The 15,327-nt window shown below is 47.2% G+C and overlaps 2 protein-coding genes, 1 non-coding gene and 1 pseudogene across 4 annotated transcripts; 2 read left to right on the top strand and 2 right to left on the bottom strand.

Annotated features, from left to right (window-relative positions):
* Window positions 1-144: 144 nt before the first annotated feature.
* trnae-uuc (transfer RNA glutamic acid (anticodon UUC)) lies at window positions 145-216 on the bottom strand. Its single transcript has one exon. It is a non-coding gene; the product is annotated as a tRNA-Glu (tRNA).
* Window positions 217-1,509: 1,293 nt separating this feature from the next.
* On the top strand, window positions 1,510-4,494 carry alox5ap (arachidonate 5-lipoxygenase-activating protein). The gene is made up of 5 exons (XM_062453503.1): window positions 1,510-1,610; window positions 1,785-1,866; window positions 3,301-3,371; window positions 3,749-3,830; window positions 4,149-4,494. Exons 1-5 carry the CDS (start codon window positions 1,541-1,543, stop codon window positions 4,309-4,311), a joined length of 468 nt encoding a protein of 155 aa, XP_062309487.1. The 5' UTR covers window positions 1,510-1,540; the 3' UTR covers window positions 4,312-4,494.
* A 150-nt stretch (window positions 4,495-4,644) lies between these two features.
* Window positions 4,645-6,536, bottom strand: LOC134013777 (mesenteric estrogen-dependent adipogenesis protein-like). 2 transcript variants are annotated; one of them, XM_062453492.1, is made up of 5 exons: window positions 6,207-6,536; window positions 5,981-6,108; window positions 5,504-5,613; window positions 5,125-5,295; window positions 4,645-4,957 (listed from the first exon to the last, which is right to left on the bottom strand). In XM_062453492.1, the coding sequence occupies exons 1-5, from the start codon at window positions 6,407-6,409 to the stop codon at window positions 4,937-4,939; spliced, it is 633 nt and encodes a 210-aa protein (XP_062309476.1). In that variant the 5' UTR covers window positions 6,410-6,536; the 3' UTR covers window positions 4,645-4,936. The 2 variants fall into 2 exon arrangements, with proteins under 2 accessions (XP_062309476.1, XP_062309474.1); XM_062453490.1 differs by having other exon boundaries at window positions 5,498-5,613; window positions 6,207-6,533.
* A 420-nt stretch (window positions 6,537-6,956) lies between these two features.
* LOC134013520 (beta-1,3-glucosyltransferase-like) overlaps window positions 6,957-15,327 on the top strand; it is a 16,273-nt pseudogene continuing 7,902 nt past the window's right edge.

The raw sequence follows: 15,327 nt of genomic DNA, 5'->3' as shown, positions 1-15,327 counted from the left end.
GGATTTTACATAATTTATAAATTTGTAATACGTGTTGAAATATTACGTTGGTGAAACAACGTCATTATCTGGCCATTTCTTTTTGTTCTAGTCGCTTTCAGATTGGTGTAAATGCTACCGGTTATTTGAAACGTGAAAAGGAAGTTCCCATACCGGGAGTCGAACCCGGGCCGCCTGGGTGAAAACCAGGAATCCTAACCGCTAGACCATATGGGACCGTGTTCAAACTATGAAAACAAGCACTTTTTATATAAATTATATAAAGAAAACGTATTAGTTATACGTGTTCAATTATAAATAACAAAATATTTGAATTACTTAGAAAATTCGAAATGTTAGAAATGTGTGTAATGATAGCAAGCAAAGGTCGCACAGCTGCTCCCTCTGGTGTACTAAACTGGATGCCGTGCCACGGTGAATAGTGTTTAGCATTACAGTGACTTAACCCTAACTGTAACAATAACTGTATTAGTTGGACTTTAGAAAGACACATTTTATTGTTATGATAAGGTGCCTTATTGAACAAACACTGCATAACGTGCATTGAGTTACTTTAGGATTCTGTTTTTCTAGATTGCCGCCATTCATTCTTGTCATTGCATTCATTAGCACCTCACCCTATGTTTTCTATCGCAATAAGGAACTATCTCCTTACATGGCAGTTGACAAAGTGTACCTGTTATGCATAAATCAGGAATGTTTTATGGTTGAACAATTGTGTAAAGAAGTTTAGCACACTGTCAGAAGAGGTTCACAGTTATGGGAGTGATTTGTATCAGTTGAGACCAAATGTTTTAATTTAATTTGACATTTACTTAGCATTTGCAGTACTACTTGTGAAAGCAGTTTGTGAAAATCACTTAGTACAGACAGTAATTTCTGACTTACGATAAAAGACGTGTGGATGTGGACCCCATTTTTATTTAAAGTATCTCAGTAAATGAGAAATTGCAACTCTTAAACTGTTTTAAAAACAGAAGTGTTATATTTATAACAGGTGTCAAACACAAGGCCCTGTGGAATTCACAATCTAGCGTCACATCAATCATCATTTTGACACCAAACACAGAGATAAATATGCAAAATGTTGCCTCCAAGAAAAACAGCAGATTGTCCAAGAATTAAAAGACGGACTGCAATCGCAGCAGAATATGTTCACAAAAGCTACAGCTAAAAACGATGTTTTTACATCGTTACATTGTAGTAACAACTGGCCCTTTGAGGGCAACCATAATGCCGATGTGGCCCTCGGTGAAAATGAGTTTGACACCCCTGATTTATAACATTTAGTCTTGTTTTGGGAGATAGCAGGCTCAATCTGCAACTGATGTGGGTGAAACACTTGTGTGGAACCAATAAAGTCTATATGGTAGATGTGTGTGTGTGTGTGTGTGTGAGAGAGAGAGACTTAGAGAGAGAGAGAGAGAAAAAGTGTTAACAAGGGGGGAGGAGTTTCTCAGAGTATTTAAGAGCAGGCGGAACCTGTGAGCCACAGTAGTCTGTCTCTCTGTCTCTGTCTGTTGGTCTACCTCTAAGTGCCATGGATTACATTGTGGTGGAACACATCTTCCTCCTGGTCCTCGTCACTCTCTTCAGTGTTCTGCAGAATGGTGAGAGAGAGAGAGAAAATCAACACCATACACCTTTATCTAAGTACTTTTGACGTTCAGCTCAAGTCACATTTGAAGCGGTCCGGTTTAGACCCGCCCATCGTTTTTGTGGTTCTTAGCATGTCCGTGTTAAACTTGGTTCGGTATGGATTATTAATCTTGTCTCTTGTCCAGCGTTCTTTGCTCAGAAGGTAGAGAAGGAATGTACAAGTCAAAACGTCAAGGCGTCTGCGTTGGAGCGAGTGTCCTGTGCCAAGTGAGTTGCCTCCCTGCCCTCTTCCCTCTACCTTTCACCCTCTCTTCTCTCCCTTCTTCTTTGCACTTGCTTCCCTCCTCCCCGCTCCTCCTCCCCGCTCCTCCGCCCCGCTCCTCTTCCTCCCCGCTCCTCCTCCTCCCCGCCCCTCCTCCTCCCGGCTCCTCCTCCCCGCTCCTCCCCTCCTCTTTTCTTCTGTCTCCTTTTAACTCCTCTCCCTCCCCTCCCCTCTCCTCCCTCCCTCCCTCCCTCCCCTCTCTGGAACCCCTTCCGTGCCTCTCCACACTCACAAACACTGGCACAGTGTATGCCTGTGTAGTCCGAGAGGGATTTGTTTTGCATTTGTACATTTACATTTATGCATTTAGCAGACATGCCGTATCCCTTCCAATCATATACCACCTCTCTATTTGCATGTCGCTGATATTTCTGTTTCTGATAGGAGTGGGGAGGGGGGTGGCTGGGGGGGACTGCATTTACATTTTACTGGTCTGTTGCTTCTAAATGGACTCCAACCTGTAATTTCCGTAGGTCTGTAGATTGTAACCCTAACCACATGTATATCAACGATGAAAAGGAGAAGAGGAAGTGTTGAACTTCATTGTTTCTCTCACTACCTCTTTGTCAGTGGCTTTTCTGTCAGGGAGAGAGGGAGAGAGGGGGAGAGAGAGAGGGGGAGAGGGGGAGAGGGAGAGAGGGAGAGAGGGAGAGAGGGAGAGAGGGAGAGAGGGAGAGAGAGCGAGGGAGAGAGGGAGAGGGGGAGAGAGGGGGAGAGGGGGAGAGGGAGAGAGGGAGAGAGGGGGAGAGAGAGAGGGGGAGAGGGGGGCAGGGGGGGAGGGAGAGAGGGGGAGAGAGAGAGGGGGAGAGGGGGAGAGGGAGAGAGAGCGAGGGGGAGAGAGAGAGGGGGAGAGGGGGAGAGGGAGAGAGGGAGAGAGAGCGAGGGAGAGAGGGAGAGGGGGAGAGGGAGAGAGGGAGAGAGGGGGAGAGGGAGAGGGAGAGAGGGAGAGAGAGGGTTTCATTTCCCACTCCCGTGTCTCCATCTTCATTAACAGATTTACTGAACCCAGGCCTTTCAATGGGTCTAGAAAATATGGATTCGAAACCAGTATTAGCCACCTACTCAAATACCAAGTCTGTGTGTACAAATATTGCGCTGGAGATTTCCCCACCGTTCTGTTGATGTCTCCTACAGGAAGTGATTTTGAGGACATAACGTAACTGGCCAGCAAAGAGGAAGTTGATGTGGATTTGTTTTCAATATGACCCTGTGTTAGCCCACCAGTCTGTTTTGTGTTGAAACCTGCTAACAACCATGGTTACATGGCAGACATGCAACAAAGTATCTAGCTTGCATATTCGTGAAATATTTTGCAACGTTGATGTATAATTATTTGTAGGTACTCATCATCAGTGAGCTTGTTCGTGTTCCCCCCACAGTCGTAACTGCATGGACTCCTATCCTACATTCCTGGCTGTGATGTGGTGCGCTGGCCTGTGCCTAAATCAAGGTAAATCACTGACCCCACCCCCACCCCCAACACACACACAAACACACTGTGCTCAGTAAACTGATAAATGAATGATAAATAGGATTAAAGATGCATCATTTCCTGTTTAGTGCACATATACTGTATATGTGTAAGCTATTCATAGTCCAGTTGACATCCTCAGGTAATCAGAGGGGGTCCTGACAATGCACGAGAGTGTAGGTTCGGTTTGAACATTGGTGGGGACCAACATTTGTGATCACCCTATCGGCGAACTCTGCCCCTGGTCTGTAGCGCAGTATTGTTGGGGACGTTTGAATGGTCTCTTGACGTCCGTGGAGGACGTGTCCCTACTGTTCTGGCTCTAAACCCTCGGCCTCTGTCCCGTCTTCCCCCAGCTCCCGCAGCCTTCGCTGGGATCATTTACCTCGTGGCCAGGCAGAAGTACTTTATCGGCTACATGGGCCAGACGTGTCAGAGGTGAGTGTGTGTGTGTGTGCGTGTGCGTGTGTGAGATGGTGCTAGGATATTTTTGGTATATTATATAATAATCTATTATGTTTAGTAAATGCTATGAATAGTTATTGTTTTTTTATGGTTCAAGTCTTTTTATTAGCAGAATTATATTACAATTGGAAAAAGTACAACTATTATAGTACAAACACCAGGAACAGGAACAAAAGGGGGCATACAGAAAATTACAATTTGTATTTAAATCAAATCTATAATACGGGATGTTTTCAAGATTTTGTTTTGGAGATTTCTTTTACCAGAGGCATTCTGTTCTCTCTCTACCAGCACTCCCGGATTTCAGTTTGGAAAGCGCATCCTCTTCTTCCTGTTCCTGATGTGCATTGTGGGTATTGTTAACTTCCTGCTGGTTCGCTACGCTAGCAGCGACTACAAAGAGTACGTGGAGACCATCACCAGCGCCGCCTCTGCTCTGCTCCTCATCCCCTGATATGTTATTTACCTTTTAAATGAATCATGTCCTATTTCATCACAGTCATAACATCTGTCATGAAATCCTTTTAGCAAACGTTTTTTAAGCCATGCACACACAATGTACTGAATTCTGTGACAATAATAATAATAAAAGACAAGTCTATGAACAAATCTTTCACTGTGTGATGTCAACAGTAAGTCTATAGTGTAAATACATTTAAAATATGAACAGGACATTTTGCATAAAGGACATTAAAATGAAATACATACAATTACAGATAATCCAAATATTAAACTTATTGTGATACTAGGCCAAATATTGGCTATAACCTGGGCCTGGTTGCAAGATGTGTTTCAGTAAATCTAAGAATTGAACCAGTGAAAGTGCAGCCAAAGTGGTTTGTAACTTATTCTGAGCAGTATTCGTTTTCAAGCCCACAAGCCTTTGGCCCTATGCAACTGCTTCCTGCTTCAGACAAACTCTGATAACAGCACCTTTTTTTGGTTTCTTGTGGAAACACACGACAGCTGGTCCTTACAGCTGGCAGGAAGAGGTGACCTTTCTTCAATGGGGGCTACACACTTAGGTGGCAGGCGTGTAGCAGGTAGTCCAGAAAAACTGTGTTGTTGGCGGAGGATTCTCATCTTCCACAACAGGTGATCTGAATATCAAAAACAGAACTTGTCACGTCACACATGATTCCGAAATCACTGTTACACACGATTCCGAAATCACTGTTACACATGATTCCGCCATATATTATGACATAAAACCACACAGCACATCAGAGAACAGGAGGGGTTTGAAGTGTGGTTGTCTGATCCTTACCTTGAACTGCCGTTTGCTGAATCCAAGCCAGTGAGGGAAGTCAAAGAGAGCGTCAGAGTAATATTTTAAGGTGAAACTGGTGTCTCTCCATGTCGGCTCGACCTTCTGATCGTTGGCTAGGATACAGAAACCCTCGCCCAGCCAGGCCTGCAAGGATTCACTGAAGTCAACCTGAAATGGTACACAAGAGAGTATATTCAAACAGTGGCTTCATTCATTCACAATATGCGTGTCATGGTGTCAATCATAAGGGACTCTGTAATGCAAAAGCTGTTTACGCCCGATCGACAACAGCCGGTTCATGAGTTCCAATAGGTGCATGTGTTCAACTGGTAGACATTCTGCGATGCAGGGTGTAGCTTTACGAACGTACATCCACCCTGTAGCTTTCCCCGGCCACAGAGGAGATGGTCCAGTCCAAGCCTCGATCCAACTCCCACTTGACGAAGGGATCGCTTCCATCGATGACCACGACAAAGCGCTGCAACACTAATGAAAACATGGAAGAAAACGTGGAATGTCCCATTTTTTTTACAAGCCACGTCACACAGGGCTTCACATACGCCCATAGAACTGCTCCTCACCCAACCTCAGCCCTCGAGCGGGAAAAAAGAAATCAAGAATGATTCATGTTACGGGCACCTGTGCATCTGCCAAGAATAGGTTGAGCTATCCTCCACCCACAGTTAAGTCAGATGACAGAGTGAGTCAGACCTAAAAGTCAGTCTTTTCCGCCTGCAACATGGTCTGTTCTAGGCTATGACCCAGAAGACATTGAAGTGTTGCATTTGTTGATACTGGAATGTGATGTTTTATTGACAAAGTGCCTAATGTGTTATCTTGACGCACGACTTACCTTTGGTGTCATTTTTTGTGTCCTTCAATGACTTGTTTTCACATGCTGACACTAGCAGATAAAACCTCTTGGATGTGAGGCTCTTTCTGACTGTTGTGTAATCTCTTAGATTATGCACCTTGATTGTCCTTCAGAAAAGGTAAGAAAGAAAGAGAAAGTAGGTGAGGTTAAGTATACAAAATCATAAATGCGTCCATAGTAGTGTATAAGCAAAGTAATTACTTACTTTCCAGTTGAATGCTGGAACATAACCTTTCCTTTACACGACTCGAAGTCATCAATTAACACACAGCAGCTTTCCGGGTCGCTTCTGACAAAACGGTAACCAGCACGACGCGTCTCTACCTTAAAACCGCGCGGCGGATTTCTCAAAAAATCTTCCAAATCGATCATACTAAACTTGCATCTAGATAATTCGTTGACTGTCATGTTTGTAATCGAGTGTATTGGTTAGTTTTACAACTCACAGTGTTTCAGCTAACCTAGCTAGAGGCAAAGTTGTGACGTTGTCAGTGCAGCGTCTGCCTTTATTAAACACTAGGTATGTTCGAATTCATGCAGCGCCCCCGCCGCCGGAACCAACAGCCGTCTGCAGCCGGCTGACTTGAAGCAGCCAGAGGCATTCACAGTTTCAAGTCAGCCAGCTGCATGAAGTCGAATGTACCAGATGTTGGACTGTACCACGTGACACTTGGAATATTCCCTTTGCCGTAGTGAGAATCGACAAGTCACTTGGTGAACCGTGGACAGCACCAACATCAAGGCCGTAATCATAATATATTTTGGGGGGGACACATCCCCCCCAATATTCACATCTGGTCAAAATGTCCCCCCCCCCCCCCCCAATATATTGATATAAAAATATAAATGTGCTACGCTACGATAGGCAACCACGCACGCTGTCCGAAATTATCATAACAAATGTAATTCGTCCCCCCCAATGTTGACTTCATGACTACGGCCTTGACCAACATTATTAGAACAGAAAGAGTCATCCTATAATATAAACTGGTAGGCTTCTTCCATTTATTCTCAATTAGTTTTCCTGGAAGTTTCCTCTGTGACATTGCTTGTAAAAAGGCCGATACAAATATAATTGTATTTGATTTATAAACCTCACCTGTCTGTGTGCGTTTGTGTGCAGGTGGTTTTATCCTCAGCAGTGAACATCCTATCCTATTGATTTAGGCATAAGTGCAACACCATCTTTGGCCACAGGAGGCCACTATAACATAATATAAAGGTATAACGTCCGAAGAGCCATGCCAAACATTGGAGCCTACTCGCTCCATGCTTAAAATGTATTTTAGCCTAGTTGTTAGCAATATGCATCTTTTCTAACAGGCCATGTAGAATGGGGACAGTGTGTATGGGAAACATTGCTAAACGATACAAAATAGCCCTTTGGTGTCTTTTCATTTCATTTGGTAAGAGACGGGTGGATGAGGCATATCTAACTAGTTATCTACCTGAACATTGTTCAACTAGGTGAGGCGAAGGTTGGGACTACATGAGAATGCGTCGCAGCCAGTACGATGTGAACTATGTTTAGTGAATAACTATTTAACTCTCGTCATGTCGAAGCCTAGTTATTGTCATGTTTTAGCTAATTTGCTAAGCTAGTTAGCAAACTAGCTAAGAATGGAATGCTTGCGTAAAGGTATCAGGAACGTCACAGGTGCAACTTGGACCGAAATTACGCGTTGATGGACATGGGTCTTGGGATGAAGTTGGACCCAGAAGTGTGGTTTGACTGTCAGCGTGCAATCATTGAAACGAATTATCTTGCCCATGTCCTGCTATTGAGCTAACCAAGCTAGCATGTCAGTCCAATGTCAAATCAATGTCGCACGCAGTCTCGTCGTCTCAGGCATAGGGTATAAATGTGCTAACTTAGTTGGCACGACGCACTTTGGAAGCCGAAACTGCACAATGACTGACAGCGTTCGCTGTCCGTGGTTCTGAAAAGGGACTGTGTCGCTGTCCATTGCGTTAGTTCTGAATTACTGCAGTGTCTATTAGCCAGGGACATGTTCGTCATGTTGCCTTTACTTGATCTCCCATACAAGCTGTCTGGGTGTTAATCTATTCTATTCCCTCCATTAAAGTGTTTTACTGCAGTGAGGGGCACATCCCAAACACAGGCTGCTCTCAGGTAAGGGCTTATCCAGGTCAGTTTCTTTGAAATACAGGAAGTAAATAACAATTTGTCTTTCTCTTTGTTTATTTGTTTGTTTGCCTTTCCATCTCTTTCTTTATTTCTCTCTTTCTATTCTCTTGCAATCTCTCTCTCTCCAGGTGCCAGGACATTCATGTCAGCACATTTCTACTGGTGGGTAGCAGTGGATCGCTGAGCCGTGACTTAAATGACACTTTGAATGACACTCTTCATGTGTGGTGGCCACAAAAACACTGAAAGGTCAAGGCAGGATTTGACACACTGCCCAAAATTGAGTTTCCATGACAACTCGTGATTTGGACAGGTGGACAGGTGGCATATGGAACATGAACAATACGTGGTCTCTCTCTCTCTCTCTCTCTCTCTCTCTCTCTCTCTCTCTCTCTCTTCCCTCCTGTCGCTCTCTCTTTTTCACTCCCTTTCTTCCCCTCTCTCCCTTTCTCTCCCCTTCTCTCTCCCCTCTCTCACTCTCACTCTCCTTTCCCCCCTCCTTCCTCCCTCCCTCTCTTCATCCCTCCCCCCCTCCATCCTCCCCCTCCTCCTCCCCCCCAGGGCTGGACAGGGTGGTGTTTGTGATCCAGAGCCAGAGGAACGCCTTCCACGCCCGTCGGGCAGAGCGGGCGAGGGCGGAGCTCCAGCAGCAGGCAGCCCACCTGACCCAGGTGACGGAGGACCCCCCCCCCCCCTCAACTCGGCATGAAAACGGCGTGCGTCCGTGCTCCGTGACCCGTGATCTCTCGCTGTCCTGTCTAAATGCACGACTCGTACGTGGCTTTGGATAAAAGAGCCGAATCATTAACATGGAAAATGGTAGGAAGGGTGTTAAACGATCTAGGGGATGGTTTCGCTAAAGCGCTCATTCAGGCAGACTGGCCTCTCGGTAGAAAAGTTTGTAAAAGCCCAAACGAAGCATATTCTGGTTCGTTGGTGTCGTTTATTTCCTTTATTATGCAGTGACCTTGTACCCTGCACCTGGCTGACTTGATTGGTTGTGCATAATAGCCACTTTTCTACCAAAGACAGCTGTGCTGTTTCTGTACTCTGGAGGTCTTTATAGGTACACTCAGTCGGTACGTGTGCGTCGGTTTAGCTGTAGTTCCAGCCTGTCACCAAGAGGGGGCCCCACTATCTTTCACACTTGGAGATGGCTGGATTCTCCGAGAACGTTTTTGCAGGTCGAAGCTTGTCCATTTGACTGATACAGAATGGATTTTCCGGTTTCGTTTATAGAATCGGGAAAGGTGTCGTTGTAAAATACCAACCTGAGTGATCCTTCGAAGCGTCGCATGCTGGATGGTGAGATTTGATCTCAGAGATCTGAGATGAGGGAGAGAGGAAGGGAGAAAGGGGGAGGAAAGTGATGGGGAGAGGCAGAGTGGGGGAGTTCAGATGGAAATAGAAAGATGGAAAGAAGGAGAAAGGGAGTGTAGGAGGTGTGTGGTTAAGCTCTCTATTCTGATATCCCGTTGTGCGAGTCTCGACAAACGGCACAGTTATTTTTTGTCAACCTTAAAAAAAGGAACGTATTAATCCAGTTGGAGAAACCGCGAAGACAGCAGTGGTACATCAAATGAGAGGCTGGATTAAAGCACCTGGGTTGCCGCGCCTGTTGTTAGCGACGTGCGTCATGACCCCTTTGTTTCGGAGATGGTGGACTAAAACAGACGTTCATGTAAACAGTTCCAGCCCCTCCCCCAGCCTCACTCTCCCCAGCCTCACTCTCCCCAGCCTCACTCTCCCCAGCCACCTCCCCCAGCCTCACTCTCCCCAGCCTCACTCTCCCCAGCCCCCTCCCCCAGCCTCACTCTCCCCAGCCTCACTCTCCCCAGCCTCACTCTCCCCAGCCACCTCCCCCAGCCTCACTCTCCCCAGCCTCACTCTCCCCAGCCCCCTCCCCCAGCCTCACTCTCCCCAGCCTCACTCTCCCCAGTCCCTCCCCCCAGCCTCACTCTCCCCAGCCTCACTCTCCCCAGCCCCTCCCCCCAGCCTCACTCACCCCAGCCTCACTCTCCCAAGCCCCTCCCCCCAGCCTCACTCTCCCCAGCCCCTCCCCAGCATCACTCTCCCCAGCCTCACTCTCCTCAGCCCCTCTCTCCAGACTGTGTGTGTCTTCCTACAGACCCCTGCGGTTGTTCTGCTGCTTCACCAGCTGTCAGACTATGATGGAGTCTGGAGTATTCTGCCAGCCCTTCCAGGGTGCGTCTACACACACACACACACACACACACACACACACACACACGCCTGAACACACACACGCACACACACACACACACGCCTGAATGTTTACACTTCCTCATCATTCCTCCAGATTGTCAGCGTCCTACAGCCAATCCGCTTCCTGGTTTATTTTCCTGGAGGAGGAGACCGAAGTCCGACTCTCCACTCTGCTGCACGTGCTCAGTAGATACCCTGTCCAGGAAGTGAGCTCGGCACTCACACACACCCACGTCCACGTGCATGTAAAACACACAGAAACACCTACACACACACACACTTCTAAGACAATCAAACACTGTCTGTACTGTTCTCTGTTGTTGAAATCTTGGTCTGTTCTTCCACTCATGGACAAATCAATCAAAGTGATAAAGAGTCATTTAATAAAGAGGTACTCTAACTTGGGGAACAGACCATTTTCAATGTAAGTCAGAGCTACGAGGATGACATCATTCCCCCCCCAGGAGTGGTTCTTGGGCAAGCTTCTCCATGACGACGAGGCGTCCATCATCCACCACTACGCGTTCTCCGAGGACCCCGCCTCGTTTGGTTACCCCGATCCTGCCGCAGGCTGGGCCATCAGCACACCCCTGATCCGCAGGTGTGTGTGGGTGGGTGTTATTGTTATTATTGTTGTTGTTGTTGTTGTTTACAACACTCTTTTGATTTGCTTTTCAGACTTGCTGAAAGGGTTGAGGAGGAGCCCCTTAAATCGGATTTCACCATTGACCTGAAACACGAGGTGGGCACAACCTTTGTTTCCTCTCATTACTGTCTGTTCCTCGTATCTCTGTGCCTTTGTATTTCTTTGAGAACCAGACAAGCAGGCAAGCTAACAGTCTGACAGACAGACAGACAGACAGACACGGAAGGACAGGAAAATGACAGACAGACAGTCAAGCAGACACATATATTTGATTCCTGTAGTTTGTTTTGTTTGTTTCCCTTTCAGTAGATGAGGGTTAAGGTGTCTTAACCCCAATCCAATGTGTGGGACCGACAGGCCACTGTGCCTCAGAAGGCTGCTATCTACAGAGGCTGCAATCTTCAGGCGGTGAGGAAACTAACCTATTCCTCACCGCCTGAGATAAACTGTTGTTTGTTCCTCCGAAGGACATTTTAATCCTGCAATCATTTCTCTCTAAATTCCTCTCTTTTCTCCTCCACTTTCTTTCTTTTTCTTCCCTGAAATAAAGAATCTTTCTTTCTTTCTGTCCCTCCCTCCCGTCCGCCCCGCCGCCCGCCCGCATCCCTCCTGACTCCCACCCGCCCGCCTCCCTCCCTGCCTCCCTGCCTCCCGCCCGCCTCCCTCCCTCCCTCCCCCCTGTCCTCAGCTCGCTCTCTTCATCTGGGAGGAGGGCCAGGGCACCAGCTTGACTGCTGTTCCAGAGCTGTGCACAGACCACACAAGCGGCTGTGCCACCGCCTTCACCTCCTACCTGCCCGTCTGTGTGAGGAGAGCACTCTACACCTCCACCTTCACCACAACCTGTTGTGTATATATTTGTGTGTGTGAGAGAGAGAGGGAGAGTGCGTGTGTGTATGTGCAAGTGTGTGTGTGTCTGTGAGAGGCAGAGAGCAAGTGTGTGCGAGAGAGTGAGAGTAAGTCTATGCATGTGTGTGTGTGTGTGTGTGTGTGAGACAGAGAGACGAGACAGAGAGCAAGTGTGTGTGTGTGAGAAAGAGTGAGAGTAAGTGGGTGTATGTGAGTGTGTGTGTGTCAACAAATGGTATCAGTCATCACACATCCTGGCTACTGAAACGTGTCACTGTGTTGATTGTGCCTCACGCAGGGTCAGCCAATTGGCCAGGAAGACCTCTTTGTAGCCGTGAAAACTTGCCAGAAGTTCCACTCGGTCAGAGGTGGGTTTTGTGTGTGTGTGTGTTTGTTCATCGAAAACAATTCTCTGTCAATGTGTGGAGGTTATTTGTCAAAATAAATAATTACACAGCCAATACATCTCTTGCCAACTTGCATATGTCATCATGAATAGTCACTTGAGATAATTTGCTCACGTAAATGTATGTGAGCAATTGTATCGTCCCATAACAGGACTGGGGGCTTACTCCGTCCCCTTCGATAACCGGAGTGGAGTGTGTGTTTGCTCTTGCGTATGTCTGTGCAAAGGTGTGCCTGTGTGTGCCTCTCGGCGCACATCATAGTGTGTGTTCATGCATGCATATGTATGGCAATGTAAGGCTGGGTGTCACGCTGCCCCCATCTCTCATATGCTCAATTCTGGAGTTGCTGGACGGAGTCTCTACTTGAGGGTTCTCACATTTCGTTGCGTAACTTACTGTAGCATTGCTAGTTGGTTGTTCTAGGGAATTGTGAAGCATTGTTCTGTGGATTCTTCATCTCCTGAAACCTTCTCCTCAGCTTTGGCTTGTCCTACTCCTTCTCCTTCCTCACCTCTTGCTTTCTATCTCTGGTTTACAATAATCAAGGTAGAGTAGGTAAGACTTAAAGCCTTCATTTGTTTACATATTTGCCTTGTAATTGATTTCATTCATTTGCAATGTTATTACATGTATTTTTAATTATTTACATGTCAAATAATTGACATCATTTGGGTAATGTTAATAAACTGTTCAGTTTCCCATCTTCCTTCAAACATAGGGGAATTAGTTTTGGTTGTTTGGCCAATATCAAACCCCCTCCACAAATATCGAATAGCTGTATAAATACTGATTTTGGATTCAAACCAAAGTGTCCCTCCCTCCCTCCTCCCTCCTTCTCCCTGCCTCTCCCTCCCTCCTCCCTCCCTCTCCCTCCTTCTCCCTCTCTCTCTCCCTCCCTCCCTCTCCCTCCTTCTCCCTCCCTCCCTCCTTCTCCCTGCCTCTCTCTCCCTCCCTCCTCCCTCCCTCTCCCTCCTTCTCCCTCCCTCCCTCCTTCTCCCTGCCTCTCCCTCCTCCCTCCTTCTCCCTCCCTCCCTCCTTCCCCCCTGCCTCTCCCTCCTCCCTCCATCTCCCTCCCTCCTTCTCCCTCCTTCTCCCTCTCCCTCCCTCTCCCTCCTTCTCCCTCTCCCTCCTTCTCCCTCCTTCTCCCTCCTTCTCCTCTCCCTCCCTCTCCCTCCTTCTCCCTGCCTCTCTCTCCCTCCCTCTCCCTCCTTCTCCCTCTCCCTCCTCTCCCTCCTTCTCCCTCTCCCTCCTTCTCCCTCCTTCTCCCTCTCCCTCCTCTCCATCCTTCTCCCTGCCTCCCTCGACTGAGCAGACAACCCGCAGGTTTTCAGAACCACTTAGCTCGCTGAGTGGAAGTGACCCGTTACACTTTCCCAGTCTGATTTACAAACCCTCCGTCATCAAACCGGCCCTGTGTAATCAGCTTCATTTCCATAATCTCCAGCATCCCTCCATTTAACAGCTCCCCAAGGGCAGGGAGCTAGGGCGGTTTTACCTGTTTTTAGTACAAAGTAGACATTGAAACGAGATTTAAAATCTGTTGAGCGTGACCTATAAAAAAACACTTTTCAATATGACGGCGTAGTGATTTAGGCCCAGTTTTGGCAGGCTGTATCCATTACAGCAGAGTAAAAGCTTGCGGTGTTAGCGAAAGATTTTACCCTGAGATAAAATAAACCAAGCAAGTACATCTAATTGGATTAGATTAGAATTGTTTGAACAGGCCCCTCAATAGCTAATGATGGTTGAAGTTGATTGGAAATGATGGGACATACACACACAAAACATAGTTACTATCCTCTATCTCTGTCTATCCATCTGTCTACCTCTATGTCTGACTGTCTATCCATCTGTCTACCTCTATGTCTGACTGTCTATCCATCTGTCTACCTCTATGTCTGACTGTCTATCCATCTGTCTACCTCTATGTCTGACTGTCTATCCATCTGTCTACCTCTATGTCTGACTGGTCTATCCATCTGTCTACCTCTATGTCTGACTGTCTATCCATCTGTCTACCTCTATGTCTGACTGTCTATCCATCTGTCTACCTCTATGTCTGACTGTCTATCGGTCTGTCTACCTCTATGTCTGACTGTCTATCCATCTGTCTACCTCTATGTCTGACTGTCTATCCATCTGTCTACCTCTATGTCTGACTGTCTATCCATCTGTCTACCTCTATGTCTGACTGTCTATCCATCTGTCTACCTCTATGTCTGACTGTCTATCGGTCTGTCTGTCTGTTTTCCACAGTACCTATTGTCAAAGCAACCTGGCAAAAGACGCAGCCCTTCTGGAGTACTACAGTGATGTCGCCGACCCCTCCATACCCACAATCCACCTGGGCGTGCCCAACACAGAGAGAGGTGGGTGTGGTGCTTCAGACACCCCAAATACCGTCTCCTTTTCCCTCGTCTCTGAACTGATCCCCTCCTTTCTCGTCTTTATCTCTTTCTCTTTCTCTTTCTCTCTCTCTCTCTCTCTCTCTCTCTCTCTCTCTCTCTCTCTTCTCTCTCTCTCTCTCTCTCCTCTCTCTCTCTCTCTCTCTCTCTCTCTCTCTTACTCTCTCTCTCTCTCTCTGTCCCCCCCCTCTCTCTCCCCCTCTCTTTCTCCCCTCTCTCTCTCTCTCTCTCTCTCTCTCTCTCTCTCTCTCTCTCTCTCTCTCTCTCTCTCTCTCTGTCCCTTCCCTGTCTCTCCCCCTCTCTTTCTCCCTCTCCCTCTCTCTCTCCCTCCCTCTCTCTCTCTCTCTCTCTCACTCTTTCTCTCTGCACGCCCCCCTTCTCTTTCCCTCTCCGTTTCTCTCCTGCTCCCTTTCCCCCTCCTCGCTCTCTCGCTCTCTTTGTCCACGTCCCCCTCCCTCTCTCCCAGGTGTACCATATGTATCCGAATGGAAATCGGCGAATGTTCCCGGCCTCATTGTTTATGATGGGAGGACACGGGAACAGTACAGAGAGGCCTAACGTGTGCTCACCTAGACTCGTGTTGTTGATCTGCACGCTCCAGATAGAGAAGAGACAAAGATCCACTCAGATTTCGTTATCGTAAA

Source organism: Osmerus eperlanus, chromosome 27 (genome assembly GCF_963692335.1).
Source record: "Osmerus eperlanus chromosome 27, fOsmEpe2.1, whole genome shotgun sequence".
Taxonomy (NCBI): Eukaryota; Metazoa; Chordata; class Actinopteri; order Osmeriformes; family Osmeridae; genus Osmerus; species Osmerus eperlanus.
Note: the sequence above shows the minus strand (reverse complement) of the source record. Positions and strands in the feature narration are given on the sequence as shown.

Bases quoted from the DNA above. Each gene is read 5' to 3' on its own strand.
- alox5ap (XM_062453503.1), top strand. From the start codon at position 1,541: ATGGATTACATTGTGGTGGAACACATCTTCCTCCTGGTCCTCGTCACT. The intron at 1,867-3,300 runs GTGAGTTGCCTC...TTCCCCCCACAG, and splicing joins GAGCGAGTGTCCTGTGCCAA to TCGTAACTGCATGGACTCCT. The intron at 3,831-4,148 runs GTGAGTGTGTGT...TCTCTCTACCAG, and splicing joins ATGGGCCAGACGTGTCAGAG to CACTCCCGGATTTCAGTTTG.
- LOC134013777 (XM_062453490.1), bottom strand. From the start codon at position 6,409: ATGACAGTCAACGAATTATCTAGATGCAAGTTTAGTATGATCGATTTG. The intron at 6,109-6,206 runs GTAAGTAATTAC...CCTTTTCTGAAG, and splicing joins TTCCAGCATTCAACTGGAAA to GACAATCAAGGTGCATAATC. The intron at 4,958-5,124 runs GTAAGGATCAGA...TTTGATATTCAG, and splicing joins TCAGCAAACGGCAGTTCAAG to ATCACCTGTTGTGGAAGATG.